At 34.2% G+C, this 16,673-nt stretch overlaps 1 protein-coding gene across 1 annotated transcript in view; it reads left to right on the forward strand.

The window, feature by feature from the left end:
• Positions 1 to 6,143: 6,143 nt before the first annotated feature.
• Positions 6,144 to 16,673, forward strand: part of Sema3c (semaphorin 3C) — a 159,499-nt gene continuing 148,969 nt past the window's right edge. Inside the window, exons 1-2 of the mRNA XM_005340671.5 lie at positions 6,144 to 6,543; positions 8,523 to 8,663. Coding sequence (XP_005340728.1) covers positions 8,561 to 8,663 — 103 coding nt within the window. The 5' untranslated portion in view covers positions 6,144 to 6,543; positions 8,523 to 8,560. The remainder of the gene's footprint in view (positions 6,544 to 8,522; positions 8,664 to 16,673) is intronic.

Below are 16,673 nucleotides of genomic sequence, written 5' to 3' on the forward strand. Positions count from 1 at the left end.
ATAACACAGTGCCTGCAATTGTATTTCAAATTTCAGAGATAATATGATAAGCATCTAACAAAAACAGAACCTAAGGAGTCTGAGAGGAAAGTAAAAGCCTCTACTCTCCTTTCCTTTTTACTAGACTTTTTGTTAGATCAATACACCAAGGGTGACTGAAAGCTGGAAATACACGGATTTGGGCATAGGCGGACCTGAATTCATTGCGAAGGGCCCCAGGCAGGAAGAAACCTTGAATTTCTGAACTGCTTCTCTTGTTTGCTTCATTTGGGATACATGTATCTTCTTTTATAGGGCTTTTGGAGATTAAAAAAACAAAAAACAATCTTTGTAAAATGCCCATTAATTTTGTAGGACCTTGGGGCTGGGGATGTGGCTCAAGCGGTAGCGCGCTCTCCTGGAATGAGTGCGGCCCGGGTTCGATCCTCAGCACCACATACCAACAAAGATGTTGTGTCCCCTGAGAACTGAAAAATAAATATTAAAAATTTTCTCTCTCTCTCTCTCTAAAAAAAAAAAAAAAAAATTGTAGGACCTTTACATCTTACAGCCCCTTTTGGGTCAATTAGCCATGGACACAACCCATTAAGAAAAAAAGTGTACCCAAGAGTTTTGTCAAGCTTGTTAAGAAAATGGAAACTGTATGTCTTTCTTTAGAATTGTCAATTATCACTTAAAAATTGTACAGTATTAAGTATCATGACTAAAAATAAATCCAATAAATTCAATACACGATTCCTTCTTTACTTGTGTCCTCCCCATCCTCTCTATCTTCTGAAAATCATAGAGAAAAGAGCTGAGTTTGTTACATGTTTTATAGGTTTTTTTTATATTTTTACATGTATCTTCTAGGATCCATGAAATTCCTTATCTACTCAATTTAATACTCCACTCTTTAGTTAATCATTTAAATTCCAAGAAGAGAAGAAAAATCATAAAATCTGAAATTTATAAGGAAAAGGCCTTTGACCATGCTAACAACTGTAGATGGGAGTCAATTAGCCATAACTAACAACCCTGCATTCATTACTCTAGCTGGTTATTATTTCTGAGCCTCCTTGCATCCACCTGACAATCTGAGGCACATACACAGCCCTCTCCTGCCTCTCCTGTGAAAATAGATACTAGAAAAGGTTTTGTACTACCAGGTGAAGAGAAAGAGAGTTTTAGATACAACAGATCCATAAAAGCAGTTGGTTTTTCTCAAAAGACTGTGACTGTGGGTGGTGTGCATATGTTCAACTGTAAAGCCTTATTTATTAAATAACTATGGGATACTTTGCAACTGCAGTTGTATATCATTAATCTCAAAGACATATTCTCCACCCTCACTGAGGTTTTCCACGAAATATTCTAATAAAGACAGAACAGATACAGAGTTTACATTTTACCCCTGCAATGATGACAGTGTGAACAATTGCAACACATACTCAATTTTTGTTATGCACATATGAAATTTTTGTTCTAAAGAAGCAAAATTACTGACTTTTTTGAAAAAAATGTCTTTACTTTTCTACTTTGTAAGTGAAATACTGTGATATTTAAAAATGGAGGTAATATGCTCTTATTCTGGTTGAGTCTGAACATATTGCCTTTTACTGTATTTAAGATGTTGAAAAGTATGTAAAGGTATATTGAAGACTTAAAGTTTGAGTTTGGTAATATGTATTCAGCTTTTTTTTCTTATTAAAAAGATATAACAAAAAAAAATAAAAAATAAAAAGATATAACAAGGCAAACAATAAGGAATATTTTTGTTGGTTAGTGCCCTTTTCTAGAGAAAACCACTGTCACTAGTTTATTTTGTTGACTGCCAAGAATCCTACAATTGGAGAATCATAGAGCCTAGTGCATAGCAACAGAGAAGGAGATCAAAAGTCAGAGACATAGATTAGCCATGGATTAAAAATTAAAGTAGAGATAAGACTCATTATTTTAAAAAACAAAGAATATTTTGATAGAGGCAATACCATAGCCTATCAGATAGCAATTCCACATATAGATTCTCACACTAGACCCGTTTGACTGGCTTGGTCTCCAAGCTGATAATGTAACTCAAGGAGAAGTAAGGGTGACATAAATAAAGTAAATGACCATTGAAAGCACACACTTTCTAAAGATGCAGTGCTCTGAAGCATTTTAAGCTGGGTGTTTTCCCCAAAACATAATAATGAGGGCAAACTTTGCAATTAATAGCCTCTAAATTTAGGTGTGCTACTACTCTCAAACAAGGCAAACAATAAGAATTCTCTTTCTGGCTAGTGTCCTTCTCCAGAGCAAACCAATGTCACTATTTTGTTGACTGCCAAGAACTTTACAATTAGAAATGCATAGAGCCTCATATGTAGCAACAGAGAAAGAGATACAAAGTCAGAGATATAGATTAGTGTCCACTTTCCCAGCCCAGCTTCCTCAATTAGTTCACATCATTTCCTATCTAGTAAGACAGAGGCAAAGACCACAATCTAAAAACGGAGTACTGGCTACAATGCTTCTCAAATAAATCTGGTTTTGTCTAGGTGTTTTAGGTTTCTAAGCAATGTAGGACCAAAGAGGCAGAGATAAATCTTATTAGCGACACTAATGGCACTTTTAATATTTCACTCTATGGCTTAAATTTCAGGTAAGTATGAGCACTGATTACGTCCTTGTGCCTGACTCTTTCTTGGCTAATGCCTATCAGTGTTTTTATGATTCATTTTGAGGTGTGGCCAACTGTAAATGTCTCAGGCCTAAGCAAATACCATTAAATCCCAGAAGCACATTGAAAGAACGTTTATTCAGGCAAGATAGAGGGAATCTCAGCAAGAGTTTCATAGACTATGATTAAATCTAAACTATTTGTCTTAGACCTCAAAGCTTTGTGAGTATGTGTAAGAGACTGAACTAATTCTCTGGATTTTGGAAAACATGGTTTGGAATTAAACTACCTTGTAAATATACCATTTCACAAGCATTTGTCTTGCATATTTTTATCTCAGTTCTTAGAAACTTAAAAATAAAATGTATAAAGAAATTTTGTATGTGGATTTGTAGATTAATTGGTGTCTCATGGCTTCACATTTCTAAATTGATAATTATATAAATTTGTTAATGCTCACACTCATATTTCTAACAATTCTTCCTGCTCCTTATTTTTATAAATGCTAGCTCAGAGATCAGTAGGAAGATAACAGTGGACAGTGTATAACCTAGATCTTAAATCAGTTGCAGACAGATTTCAGAGAAGCCAGAATCGTGCTTATTTATATTTACATCTGGATTTTAATACTGTCAGATGTTTTGTGGGTTCAATCCATTGTTACAAAGTTATGCCAAGGGTCTGCTTACATTTTTATTGCATTTAATCATCCCCCAGATAATTTGTTACTATATAAATTATTTTTGAAAGAACATATTCATTGAATTGGAAATGTCTTTAAAAAACACAAATAACTTTGTCGTTAATATTATACTTGTAATATTATTTTTGAATTCTTAAGTTTACTTTTTTGAAAATTTAAACAGTTGGATTTTTAAAATGTCTTATTATGTATTGTATGATATTTGTATGTATTTACTTGGAACAGTATGGTGCCATGATTTTTAATACACCGTGGAAAGGCTAAATTAAGCTAACAGAGCCATTGCTTCAAATAATCAACATTTTTTTGTGAGAACATTTAAAATTTACTCAGCCATATTGATATGTTCTGAACTCCATTATTGGCTATATTTACTATTTTGCACAATTGGTCTCGTTATGGTCTGGATATGAGGTGTTTCCCCAAAGCTCCTGTGTTAATGCAGGAATATTCAGAGGTCAAATGATTGTATTATGAGATCTGTCACCTAATCTGTAACCTGATTAGTCCATTTCAGTTTGGATGAACTAACTGTAGGCAAGTAGGGGTTGGCAGGACCGGGGGGGGGGGGGATCCCTGGGAGTGTGCTATAGAAGGGTTCATCTTCTCTTCAGCCCCTTCCCCCTTTTCTCTCTGCCTCCTGATCTCCATGAATTGAGTAGTTTTTCCCCCACCAGACCCTTCCACCATGATGTTCTGCCTCACCTCTGGCCCAGAGCAATGGAGCTGACTGTGGGCTAAACCTCCGAAACCATGATTGAAAGTAAACTTTTTCCTTCTCAAAGTTGTTCTTGTCAGGTATTTTGGCCACAGTGACAAAATGTTGACTAACAGATCTAAACAAACATCAAACCTATTCCTCCTGTTTAGCTGGATTTTTGTGTCTTTGACTTCCTTTTCCTATATCCATTAACTCCCACCCCTCTGGTAACTACCATTCTACTTTCTTCTTCTATGAGTTCAATTCTTTTAGATTATATGTATAAGTGAGAACATAGTGTATTTGTATTTTTTGTATTAGTTCTATTTCACTTAGCATGATGTTTTCCCATTTCCATCCATGTTGGAACAAATGACAGAATTTTCTTGTCTTTAGAAGTTTGTATAGTAGTCCATTGTGTAGTGGAATACTGTATAACACATTGTATAATATAATATTGCATATATACATGTGTGTGTGTCACATTTTCTTTATTCATTCCTTCATGATTGACACTTAGGCTAATTCATAACTTGGCTATTGGAATAGTGCTGCAGTGAACATGGAAATGCAGACATATTTTCAACAAAATGATTTCAAAATTTTCAGGTAAATATCCAGACATGAGATTGTTAGATCATATGGCAATTCTATTTTTCAAAAAATTTTAAAGGACTACCCTTACTATGTTCCTTAATGGTTGTACTAATTTACATTCTCAACAACAAGGCATACCTCCAGGGTATTACACTTACCTTTTGTCTTTGTGATAATAGCCATTCTAACAGGTGTGAGGTAATATTTCACTGTGGTTTTAATTTGAATTTCACTAATGATTAGTTATGTATCTGTTTTCAAGTATCTGGTAGCCATTCATACATCTCAATTTGGGAAATACCTATTCAGATCCCTTGCCCATTTCTTAATCAGATTAAATGCAAAGATCAGGGATACTATTAAGTTTGGTTCCAGATCACACAATCAAGTGAATATTGTAGCAAGGTGTGAACTTAATTTTAAGGTCTTATTGACTTGATCCCTTTGTTTCTCAACAGTAAGAGTCAGAGACATATTCCTGTGTACTGGACATAGAAAGGGGATTTAGACACAAGAAAGATGTTTCTCAATCATCACATTCTCTTACCAAAGATTCCATTTAGCTGTTCCAATGAGCGATTATGTGTAATCTCAGAGGTGTGTCCTATGATACAGTTTACAAGAACATAACGATTCTGCTTCACTTTATAAAGAAAATTATAAGGTGTAAGGTGAATGAACTATATTCCACGTTCCCTCTATACAGCGACATCTACTGGATTAGCTCAAGGTGATTTTAAACAAGTGCTTGCTTATTTAATAGGGGCCAAAGCTCTTTTCTGTGGATGCTGAAACATTCAGTTTATTGTGGTGGAGAAAAGTATTTTCACTTAACGTCAAACTCAGACCCAGACTTTAATGAGTATACCTGAAAGGAATGCTGGAAACATATCGCTAGTGTCTGAAGACTTAAGCCTCAATCTTTTGGCTTATTTCAGAACAATCTTCCTCCACAAAATTGTGAAATCATTTCTCTTAGTTGTTTCTGAGGTATCCTGGAGGAGAAGGTACTAGATATGAATCACTGTAGGAAGGTCAACAGAATTACTGCCTTCAGGACATTAAGGAAATGCAATAGGAAACGATGCCTGTTTTATTTATTTATTTAAAGGGGGCTGGGGCGATAGACTTCTTAGACAAGATTGTAGATTTATCTTGACTGGGTTTAGAAATTTTGCTGCAGGATAAGGACAAGACTCGTTGCCTTTTTAAAATCACAACTCTTTCCCTTAAAAGGATGTAGTTATCCTTCTCTGGCAAAAAAAACAGCTTTGCACTTTGATATTTACAGCCAAGTAATGCCTGTGTGCTTTCCAAGAGCAGCCGGTAACAAAAAAACCTGGGAGCGCACTTTGCAAGTTGTTCACCCCACCGCCGTCTGCAGAAGAGAGAGAGTTGTTGGGCTGGTCCTCTAGCCTGCTCCAGCGCATTCCTGCATCTCCAGGGCTGCCGGTGCTCCGGGTCAGCCCCGCCCGGCCCGCCCTCGCGGCTCCCTGCCACACTCTCGCGGGCACGCTCTGGGTGGGGCCTCTCGGGCAGTGGAGATGCCGCTGAGTGCGCTGGGCCGGTGATGCGAGCCGGCTGGGCGGCGCGCCGGGGCAGCCCCAGCCGTGCGCGGCGTCGCTGTAATCGGACACCGAGCGCTCGCCCCCTGCGCCTGGCCACTTTTCCATTCACTCCGAGGTGCTTGATTGAGCGACGCGGAGAAGGGCTCCGGTGCCACGGCACTACAGGGTTGAGGATTCCTGTACAAAGAAACTCAGAGGACCTGGGGGAAAAAAAAGAATATCACATTGGGACGCTCTAGAAATTAAGGTCTTCTGAGAAAAGGACTAGAGAGACTGGCGGATCCCTTCCAGTTGTAAATTGGTGACTGTTCCGTGCTGAGCTCTTCCAACCTCGGTAAGCTGGATTCATTATTTTGAGAATTTCAGATTTAGCAAAAATCTAACTTTTGGGTCTGTGCATTGGCTTTTCATACCTGAGTGTGCTGGAGTCCGAACATTTTGTTAAGAGCACGCGCGGTTTGTCAGAGAAACGTTACCCTCGCTGAGAGCCCGGCTTGAGTTGTTTCTTTAGGCTGTGACACCTGCGGGGCGTTTAAAGTTGAGTATTACAAAGCCTTCTAAGGCAAAACTGGTCGCGAGGACTTGAAAGAATTCTCCGGTATTCTTAGTTTGCAGTCAGTAGAAGTGAAAACACCAAGCAGCACGTCTTGAGTTGAAGGGAAGAAGTTGTAAGATACTTGGGGGAGGGGGCGCGGGGAGCAAGTCTAGGACACTGGGCTTTCACCTCTCATCACTAGATGGAACTAAACTCACTTGTTCTGTAAAGTAGCTTCATTTGATTTGTCCTTGTTTCATTCTCGGTATTACTCTTTGCAATTTATGGCATATGTTCCTTTGAGAGAAACATTCAGATTATATTCTGGTAATAGCAAAATGCAAAAAAATAAAAAGTGTAAGTATTATCAGCCTACTGAGGTTGGACATATTAATAGCTCCCCCCTCCCTTTAAGTATAAAATCAACAGACCAAGGGGCAAATTACTAAAAGAAAGTCACCCATAAAATCAATTTTCTTCTAAGTTAATTTAGGGATGACAGGGTGAAGAGGTTGTGGAAGCAGGAAGAAACTGTTTCTTTTGAAAATTACCAACACAAACATCTCTAGGGTTTCCTCCATCTGTGTGGTAGAAGCATACATTTTATTCCTAACTTACAGCATATGCACCACTGATGAAAGCAACTTATAATTTTTTGTTTAAGTTTTCACATTTGGTTTAATTGTTTTTTCTTCTGTGCTAATGGAGCAGTCTTTTCAATTTTTAATAACATTTCTTTAATGAAGAGAATTAATGACAAAATTTCATTTTAAAAAGCCACATAATGCTGCAGATCAGCATTGTTGTTACCTGTATAAATGTGATTCTAGATTAACCTGCCATGCCATTTATTGTATAATCATGATAGGTGTAAAATGATAGGTTTTTTCTTATGGTCCTGAGTATATTTTGCATATTATGACCTCTAGAGTGGTTATAGATTTGTCCTAAAAATTACCTGATTTTCCCTGGTATTTAGACATTAGCTAAGAGTATGTATCAGTTTTATTGCTATAGTTTCAATCTGTAATACTTGTCTCCTTGATTTATCTTTTGGAATTTTGACAGCCCACTTTCTGGTTGATTTATTCAAAATGTGCCTTGGTGGATAGGAGGCTCACTGGGTTACTCACTGCTAGGTCATTGGTTTGTATTTGGCACCGGTCCATGGCTATCTCATCTGCATCATTTAACAGCTGCCTGGTCATCTGAATAAATTGGCAGATAATTGATTCAAGTGATTTTAGTAGACAAGGGCTGAGCACACATAAATTTATGTGTAGAAACACCATTTCAGATACAATTACTCCTAAAGAGCTAATGAGTAAGGGAGTGAGTGGGTACATATGAATGTGGGATTTCTTTACTACTCTATGTATGGGAGAGGGAATTTTCATCAGCAATACTTTACAGTATCACTCTCTAGTCACTGTAATAGAATGGAGTTTTAGAGAAGATCAGTTAAAACATTAGGGTTTCCTTTAAGAATCAGTAAGTTTTTCCTTTCTGCTTTGTTCTGCTTTGATGCTGGCATTATTTAGCTGGAAGATGAACCAATTCTCTTCTGGCAAGGACTTCAAGACACAAATAAATCTAAATTTTCCTTTCTGAGGAACAAAGTCACAGCACCTCCTACTGTTTGCATTACTATAGAAGTTCAGTAGCATCTTATTCGAATAGATTTTTCTGTCTGGGCTGCTAGATTTTTTTTTTTTTTGTATATATAATCCTGAAATGTGAAATGAGACATAACAAACTCATTATCTCTCTTTTTAAAGGTATTTTCCCTTGGATATTAACTTGCAAATCTGAAGAAATGGCATTCCAGGCAATTTGCGTGTTGGTTGGAGTATTTATTTGTTCTATCTGTGTAAAAGGATCTTCCCAGCCCCAAGCAAGAGTTTATTTAACATTTGATGGTAAGACATTTGATAAAATTCATGGTTCAAATGTTATTTGAAGTCTTATTTTTCTTTCTTATCTATATTCATAAATTAAGAGACTAAAATAATACTGAGCATTAATGTTTAATGTATTACTGGAATGCTTTTTGGACAACCAGGTAATTTTAAATTATTGGCGGATAGACAAAAGTGTTCTGTTGAGTTCAAGATAATGTTTACAAAATTACTTGAAGTATAGGAGACTGTATTTTCTTTTCTTTCTCTTAAATTTCTTCTGTGTTTCTTTGTATGTATTCGGGGAGATGATGGAGAGCCCAAAGCCTAACATCTTTGATCTTACTATTCACCTGGACATGCTGAGAGAAATACTTCTTTTATGCTAATCCTAGAAAGAACTATATAGTTTCAATTATTAAAATATGCACCCTGTAAAATTTGGACAATAGCCTCAGAACTGGCTACTCCTTTTAATGTTCTAATTATGTTTCTTCTATTTCTATAAGGACTTCCTGAGGTTGACATAAAACTCTAGGTAATTGAAAATAACCTAAATAATAGTGGAAATATGTTATTGGGGGTGGGGTGCCAGGGATTGAAATCAGGGGTATTTGACCACTGAGCCACATCCTCAACCTTTTTTTGTATTTTATGTAGAGACAGGGTTAGCACCTTGCTTTTGCTGAGGCTGGCTTTGAACTCAAGGTCCTCTTGCCTCAGCCTCTTGAGCCACTGGGATTACAGGTGTATACCACCTTGCCTGGCAGAAATATGCTTTTGATGGTTGTTGTATACAAATGTCTCCATAAACTTAGGGAAAAGTGGACATTTCAGATTTTTACGTAGCAAAAAGGTCTAAGGCCCTCTGAGGGAATGGTTTCTCAAATGTGTGTATCATTTTAATGTACACAGTTCAAATGACAATCAGATGGATGATCTCAGTCAATCAAGGAACCTGTATTCACTGGACAGTTGGGATAAAAAAAAAATGAGAGATGCCATCATGCTAGTCAGAATAATTTATATTTTATTATGTCTTTTAATTCTCTCTGCATGAACCTTAGTGTCATTGCATATATTTTTACTTTCATTTGATTAATGGTACAATCTCAGACCTTGTTAAGTATCTGAAATTCCTTGTTATCTTCAATTTCAAATAGCACTATGACTGACATTTAGTTAAATAGCTTCCCCCCCACCCCTGCACTTTCTTTCTTTTAAGTGACCAAGTGCTTTCCCCAAGGTCATCCTAAGCAAGGAAGGAGCCATATTTAGAACTTAGAATGTGTGAGCTTCTAATTGCTTCCTTAGACTACAAGTCAGGCATTCCTCTTAAACCCTAAATGTTCAGTTAAATTGTGAAGAATGGATTTAAAAGGCCCCCTGGAATGTCCTTTTCCCCCCTTAATTACTAAAGCATCTTACAGTCTGCTTACACTTTGTTTTCCAAGTTAAAAATTATAAAATATCTTATCAAATAAAAAAAAGAAAAGGCATTAATGAGCAATACCATTTCCCCTTATGTTCTATTCCTCTAATTTATAGGGAGACTGAGTGGTCTCATAGTTTAGGTGTCTAAACCTGCTGTCTTCCATCAAAACCAACCCAAATCTTTTAATGCAAACATCAGTAACAAGTTAGTTACTGAGATAATTCAGCAGGTCTGCATTTGATAATAATTAAAATTTATAATTTATAGAAGAAAATTAAGCAGTAAAATCTTTTAGAACCAAACTTCAATAGTATGTAGGACAGTGACTCTGTACTAAACAGTGACTAGAAGTTAGTATGGACATTTTTTTGGTATTGGGGATTGAACTCTGGGATGCTCTACCACCAAGTTATATCCCTGGTAATTTTTATTTTTTCTTTTGAGACAAGCTTGGAGGCTGTCCTTGAAGTTGTGATCCTCCAGCCTTAGTCTCCCAAGTAGGGGTTGGGGAGATTACAAGCAGGTGCCACCACAGCCTGCTGGCATGTAGTGTTTTAAAAGTCCATCCTATGGGGTGTAGTGATACAAACATGTAATCCCAACAACTCTGATAGCTAAGACAGGAGGATTACTGGTTTGAGGCCAGTCTGGGAAAATTAGTGAGAATGTCTCAAAATAAGAAATTAAAAAGAAAAGAAGGAAGGAAGGAAGGAAGGAAGGAAGGAAGGAAGGAAGGAAGGAAGGAAAGAAGGAGAAAGAAAGAAAGAAGAGAAATGGCAGGGGATGTACTTCAGTTGTAAAAAGACTCTAGCTTCAATCTTCAGTACCAAAAGTAAAGTAAATGAAATAAAATAACTAAATGTCAAGTATTTCAAATGCCCTCAAAATCAAAATAGGTTTTTGCAAAATAAGATTTCCTTTGATTTATAACTTATATAGAAAATGGCATGATATGATAAGTTACTGACCTGAAAGTTCTGATATTTTGTCTTTTCCAAGAGTATCATTAATACATAATTACAGAAATAGAGTATTAGTTACAACAGGGGGAAACATTTTAATACATTCCCACAGTGTCTAAATTATTAATTAAAAATAAACCTCCTTAAGTGAACTACTATATATTAGGCAAGGTATCAAAGGAAAAATACATTGGGCAAACAAGGTTGTTCAAACATACAAATATCAACCAACACTTCAAGATCATTTTCTTAAGAGACTTCATAGTCTGCTTAAAGTTTTCATTAAACAAATAATGATTTGTCCTAATATCATACACAACAAGCTTCTGTCTCCTCCAATATGGTTTATTATTGACATCAAAATACAGAGCTCTGGGCAGGGTTGATAGTTATGTGACTGCACATTATTATTAAAGTATACATACTATATAACTTTTTAACATTTAACATTATTATTAAAGTATACATGCATATATATTTTTAACATTTACATTACAAACTTAAATCACTGTTTTCTCAGCTCAAAACCAGAAATTAAAATGTTTTTAAAAATTCAGATAATTTCAAGCTGTATCAGTCAATTGCAACACTTGCATCATTTCTCTGTAACTATATATCCTCTCAATTACCTTGCCTACTGGGTCTTTTGTCTTTGTATCTTCTCTCTCCCTGTAACTTGGTCCTCTACCTTGATCTCTTTTTGGGTAGAACTTTAGAAGAATCTGTTCAGTCTTGTCTTACTTGCAGTCCAAGTAAGTTTATAAAGGCATGAGAAATAAGAGGTTTCTTCTCTCATCCACATTCCATCCCTTCTTCTGTGGTGCATTGATGGGGTAATAACATTTGGGAAACAATGATTTACAGATTTGTCTTACCTATTGATCTAGTAGGGGAGCAAGAAGATGTCCTCAGTTCTTTGTGAGAATATACTTCAGATAATATTAATCAGTTACATTTGTGCTAGCTAAATCTTTCATGTCATTGTAATTTTTAATAGATACTTTGTACTTTTTAGAATTACCATTTTATGCCAAATAACTTTTAAAGTGAATATAAGCTTCATCTCAATGCTCTTTGAATTGATTTTTTTAAAGAAAAGCTGCAGTAGATTGATAGATTCATACTTCACAACTTTATTTGGCATTGCATTTTTTACCCAGAAAATTGTTAGAATCAAGAAGGATCATAAGAGAAGGCTCCCGATATTCAAATAGCAAATCTTTTTTTACTTGATATTATCCTATGAAAGGTATTGTTTAAAAGGTCCCAACTGTATTCAGTTAAGGTTTAAGCATATATTATTTTATAATATCAGCAATAAGTATGATATAATTTGTAAAATATATCAATTTAAGAAAAGTTTCCTGAACTTCAAACAAATAAAGATATGATCTATATTTGAATCGACAAAAAATATGATTACTGAGGTAAGTATGGTAAATATTCTTTCTAGTTTAAAATGGATTTAGTCCTCATAAAAACAGTAAGAGTATTGTTTCATCTGGTAATTTATATTTTCAATCCAAGATATTCAATTTGTTGAAATGCTTATCCATAATAACTTCTTTATAGTCCTAGGATCCATAGTAATGTTTCTTTATTTCCTTTCTGATATTCAAAATTTGTAGGTACACCCTTTTTGTCTTAATTAGTCTGCTGAGAGGTTTATCTATTTTATTGATCTCTTTAATTAGCTTTTGTTTTTCTTGTGTTTTTCCCCAATGTTTTCTGTTTAATATGTCATTGATTTTGATTTATGCTCTAAAATTTATTATTATCTAACTTCTTCTTGATTTGTTTTAATGTTCTTTTCTTTACAGAACATCTTAGAGTGGAAGCTTAGGTTGATTATTTTAGGACTTTCCTCTAATAATCATTTGTGCTATAGATTTGCCTCAAAATACTGACTTAGCAGTCCACCACTAATTTTGGATAACATACATTTTTATTTCCTCTTAGTTCAATTTTTCTTCTAATTGTTGTATTATTTTTTTGCCTATTTGTTATTTAGAAATATATTGATAATTTACAAACATTTGTGTATATTTTATATATGTTACTGATTTCTGGTTTAATTTCTTGTCAAAGAACACATACTTTGTTGTTGCAATTATTTAAATTTATTTAAACTTATTTCATGACACACAATATAGTCTATATTGAAAAACATATATATTCTGCTGTTACTGCATAGAGTGCTCTATCGGTGCACTAGTCAGTTAATAATGTTTCTGTATTCTTATTGTTTTCTATCTTCTTTCAATTACTGACAGAAGAGGCTGAATTTTACAACTATAATTACAAGTTTGTTTATTTATTTCTCCTTCAAGTTCTATCAACTTTTACATTATGTTTTTAAAATTCTGTTATTATATATTTAAATATTTAGAAGTATTAGGCCTCCTAATAAATTGACTACTTTTCTATTATTAAATATCCCTGACTATTGCTGGTAATGATTCTTAATCTATAATTGTATTTTGTATGGATGTGACACTTTTTCCTTTAAGTATAAAATAAAAAGTACCAGCAAAAATATAGTTATAATTAATTGGGAAAAAATATCTTGAATTCTAAGATTTCTAAGATATTTTTATTAAAATATTAGGAAATATAACTAAATAGACATATTTTGTTATAAATCAATATATTACTAATAGGATGGGAGTATGGCATAATGAGAATAGCATGTACCTGAAACAAATATATCAGAGTTTCAATCCATGATTGCTTGCTAATTAACTGTGAATCTGTGTTGAGACCTCAAATATCCCTGATCACTTTAAAAAGAAGCCTGGATCAAATGATCTCTAAGACCCTCTTCTTTCCCTGAAATCATATTTAAACTTGGTTTGTTTTATAAAGTCTTCTATATAATATTTTTCAATGCTTTAAAGAATATTTTGTGTGAATGTTCTGGAAGGGAAAGACAAAAGCAATTTTAAATGTTCATACATTTTGGTGTCATACAGACCGATTTAAAATCATGATTGTCTACTACTTTCTTGGTATGTTACAATGGGGGAGTTACTTAACTTCTCTAATCCAAAGGTTTATCATCTTAAAATAGGAATAGCACATAATTCATAGAACTGTTTTGAAAATTAATAAATTAATTTTGTAAAGTATGGTCCATAAAGTGTATTCTAATATAATATGTGAAGGTTTGCATTAAAGTTTATTATCTGTAAATACTTCTAGGTTAGAAATATGATCTTCATTAGAAATATAATTACTCCCCTCCATTTAGCACAGACTGGTATTTGTTATTGTTCAATAACTATTGAATTAACATAAATTCTCACTTCGTTTACCACCACATCACCTCAACCAGCAAAAATGCCCCACTCACAACCATCCTGTAGGAAATTTTGATTGCTTTAAAATACCGATCGATATCCATGAGACAGAATGCAAGAGATTCTCATTCTCCGTCATACGACTAGAACATAAATAGAATAAAGACAGAGATCTTTGCCACATTGTATGCAGTTGACTATAGATCCATGCCTTAATAGATAGCTAGTGGTCAAAAAAATTTTAAGCTACCTAATTCCAAACATTCCTAGTATAATACATTAAATATTCCACATAATCTGGGAATTGAGTTCATATATTAATTCTTTTTTGTTAATTCTCAAACCTCCTTCTAATTTTTCTACTTCCTTGTCAATAAACATTTGGCCCCTGTGAATTTTAAAAGTTTTCTGCCAGAGTAATTGTGTGTTTTGATCAGAAATCTTATTTTCTAGTACAAAAGGACAGAGGTCTCATATATGCTGAGACTACCACAGGGACCTGTTTGGTGGCCTGTTATGGATGTTGTCTTAATCCTTAATACTATTAGGCTGTCTTTTTCCTAAATACCTAGCATGTCTAGATATGTCTAAACATGTATTTATTTCCCCATCTGCATCATCTTTCTTGTGATTCTGACATTTTAAATATCATTTTATGGTGAGTTTGAACTTAATGAGAACCCAGATTGTTTGGTTTGCTTCTTATTATTGTCATATGATTGTGCATGGCCCCAAATTGTAGATACTAATTTGCCACTTTGGGGAGCAGTTTAGAGTAACATAAAACCTTGGAAAGAGGAACCTGTGGGGTTCGTCCATTTTATTATGATGATATGAATTATATCTGTATAAATATATGTGTGATTTAAAAAATAAAATATAAATATATGCACATAAATATCAAGTATATGTTATATGCATATACCCAAATAAATGTTTGTAAAATAACTTGTTTTTTCATGTCTAAAGTGAGTAAACAGGAAATTATTTCAGTAATACTTGGTCCTTGGAATATTTTGTGCATGAAGAAATTAGTAGAATTTAAGTTCAGCATTTTAACTGGGGTCAAACATTTAGTTTAGTGAGCTAATGAATATGTTAATTATTAAGTTACCAAAACAACAAAACATTATTTGCTTACTTGTGTTTTAAGATTGGTTGACAACTGAAGTTTTGAAGTTGATTTATCCAAGATTACATAATAGCTCTCTCTTACCAAAGAAACGATTTAATTATGTGGATGTTTTGTCTCCTTACCATAAACATCTGAATTATCACATCTTATTTAAAAATAATGACAATCCTAATAAATCCTGGATTATCATTTTTATTTATGTACTTTTATATCTAGAAATATAATATCAGTAACATCCTGAAATAGGTAGAATACAACTAAGGTGCCTTGATATTCTAATGGAATTCTTACCATTTGAGGATCGCCTTACTGAACAGGCAGAAATTTAACTCCATGTTTACATTTTATCTTGTCTTAAAATTCTTAGTTATCAAAGTGTGTATAAAAATGATTTAAAGTTCTCATGAAGCTACAAAATCTCAAAAACACATTCATTGGTAGTTTAAAAATTCCTGGCAGAAAAGTCAATTATATAAGATTGCTATTAATTCTTGACCTGTGTTTATGATTACAGTAAAGATACCCCATTATTAAAATGCCCTACACCTTCATTTAAGCCAATGATTAAGTTACCTAAAACTCAAAATCAAACAGTTTGATGATTAAAAGATTAAAACTCTATGGAAATATTTATATTATTATTATTTTAAAAATATTTATTTTTTAGTTGTAGTTGGACACAACACCTTTGTTTTATTTATTTTTATGTGGTGCTGAGGATGGAACCCAGGGCCTCGCATGTGCTAGGTGAGCGCTCTACCGCTGAGCCACAACTCCAGCCCCTTTCTATTATTTTAATATAAGATTTTTCTTGGTCAGTGTTAGCCATGGTTAAGTCTTACATTTACATGTGCATGACAGTGATTCAAAAACATAAAAGTGAGTATGAGTTTCGAATTGGGAAACAGGTATGTTACAAGTAGGGGCTGAAATAGCACAGGATTGTCAGGACTTTCATTCATTTAATTTGTCTTTCTTTTGTCATATTTTAATTCTGAATATTCAGCTATACAAATGCCAAAGTCTCCAGGTTCTCTATAGTATACAAATGAAAGACAATTTCATTTCAAATCAAAAAAGATAAAACATCTTTTATCTTTTAATATCTGTCTCATTTGACAAGAAGCTTAGTTAATTAAATAACAAATAAAAGAAGCCCTGTGAACTGGTGAGCTAAACTCAAAAGCCAAGGAATTGTTA

Source organism: Ictidomys tridecemlineatus, chromosome 2, assembly GCF_052094955.1.
Source record: "Ictidomys tridecemlineatus isolate mIctTri1 chromosome 2, mIctTri1.hap1, whole genome shotgun sequence".
NCBI lineage: Eukaryota > Metazoa > Chordata > Mammalia > Rodentia > Sciuridae > Ictidomys > Ictidomys tridecemlineatus.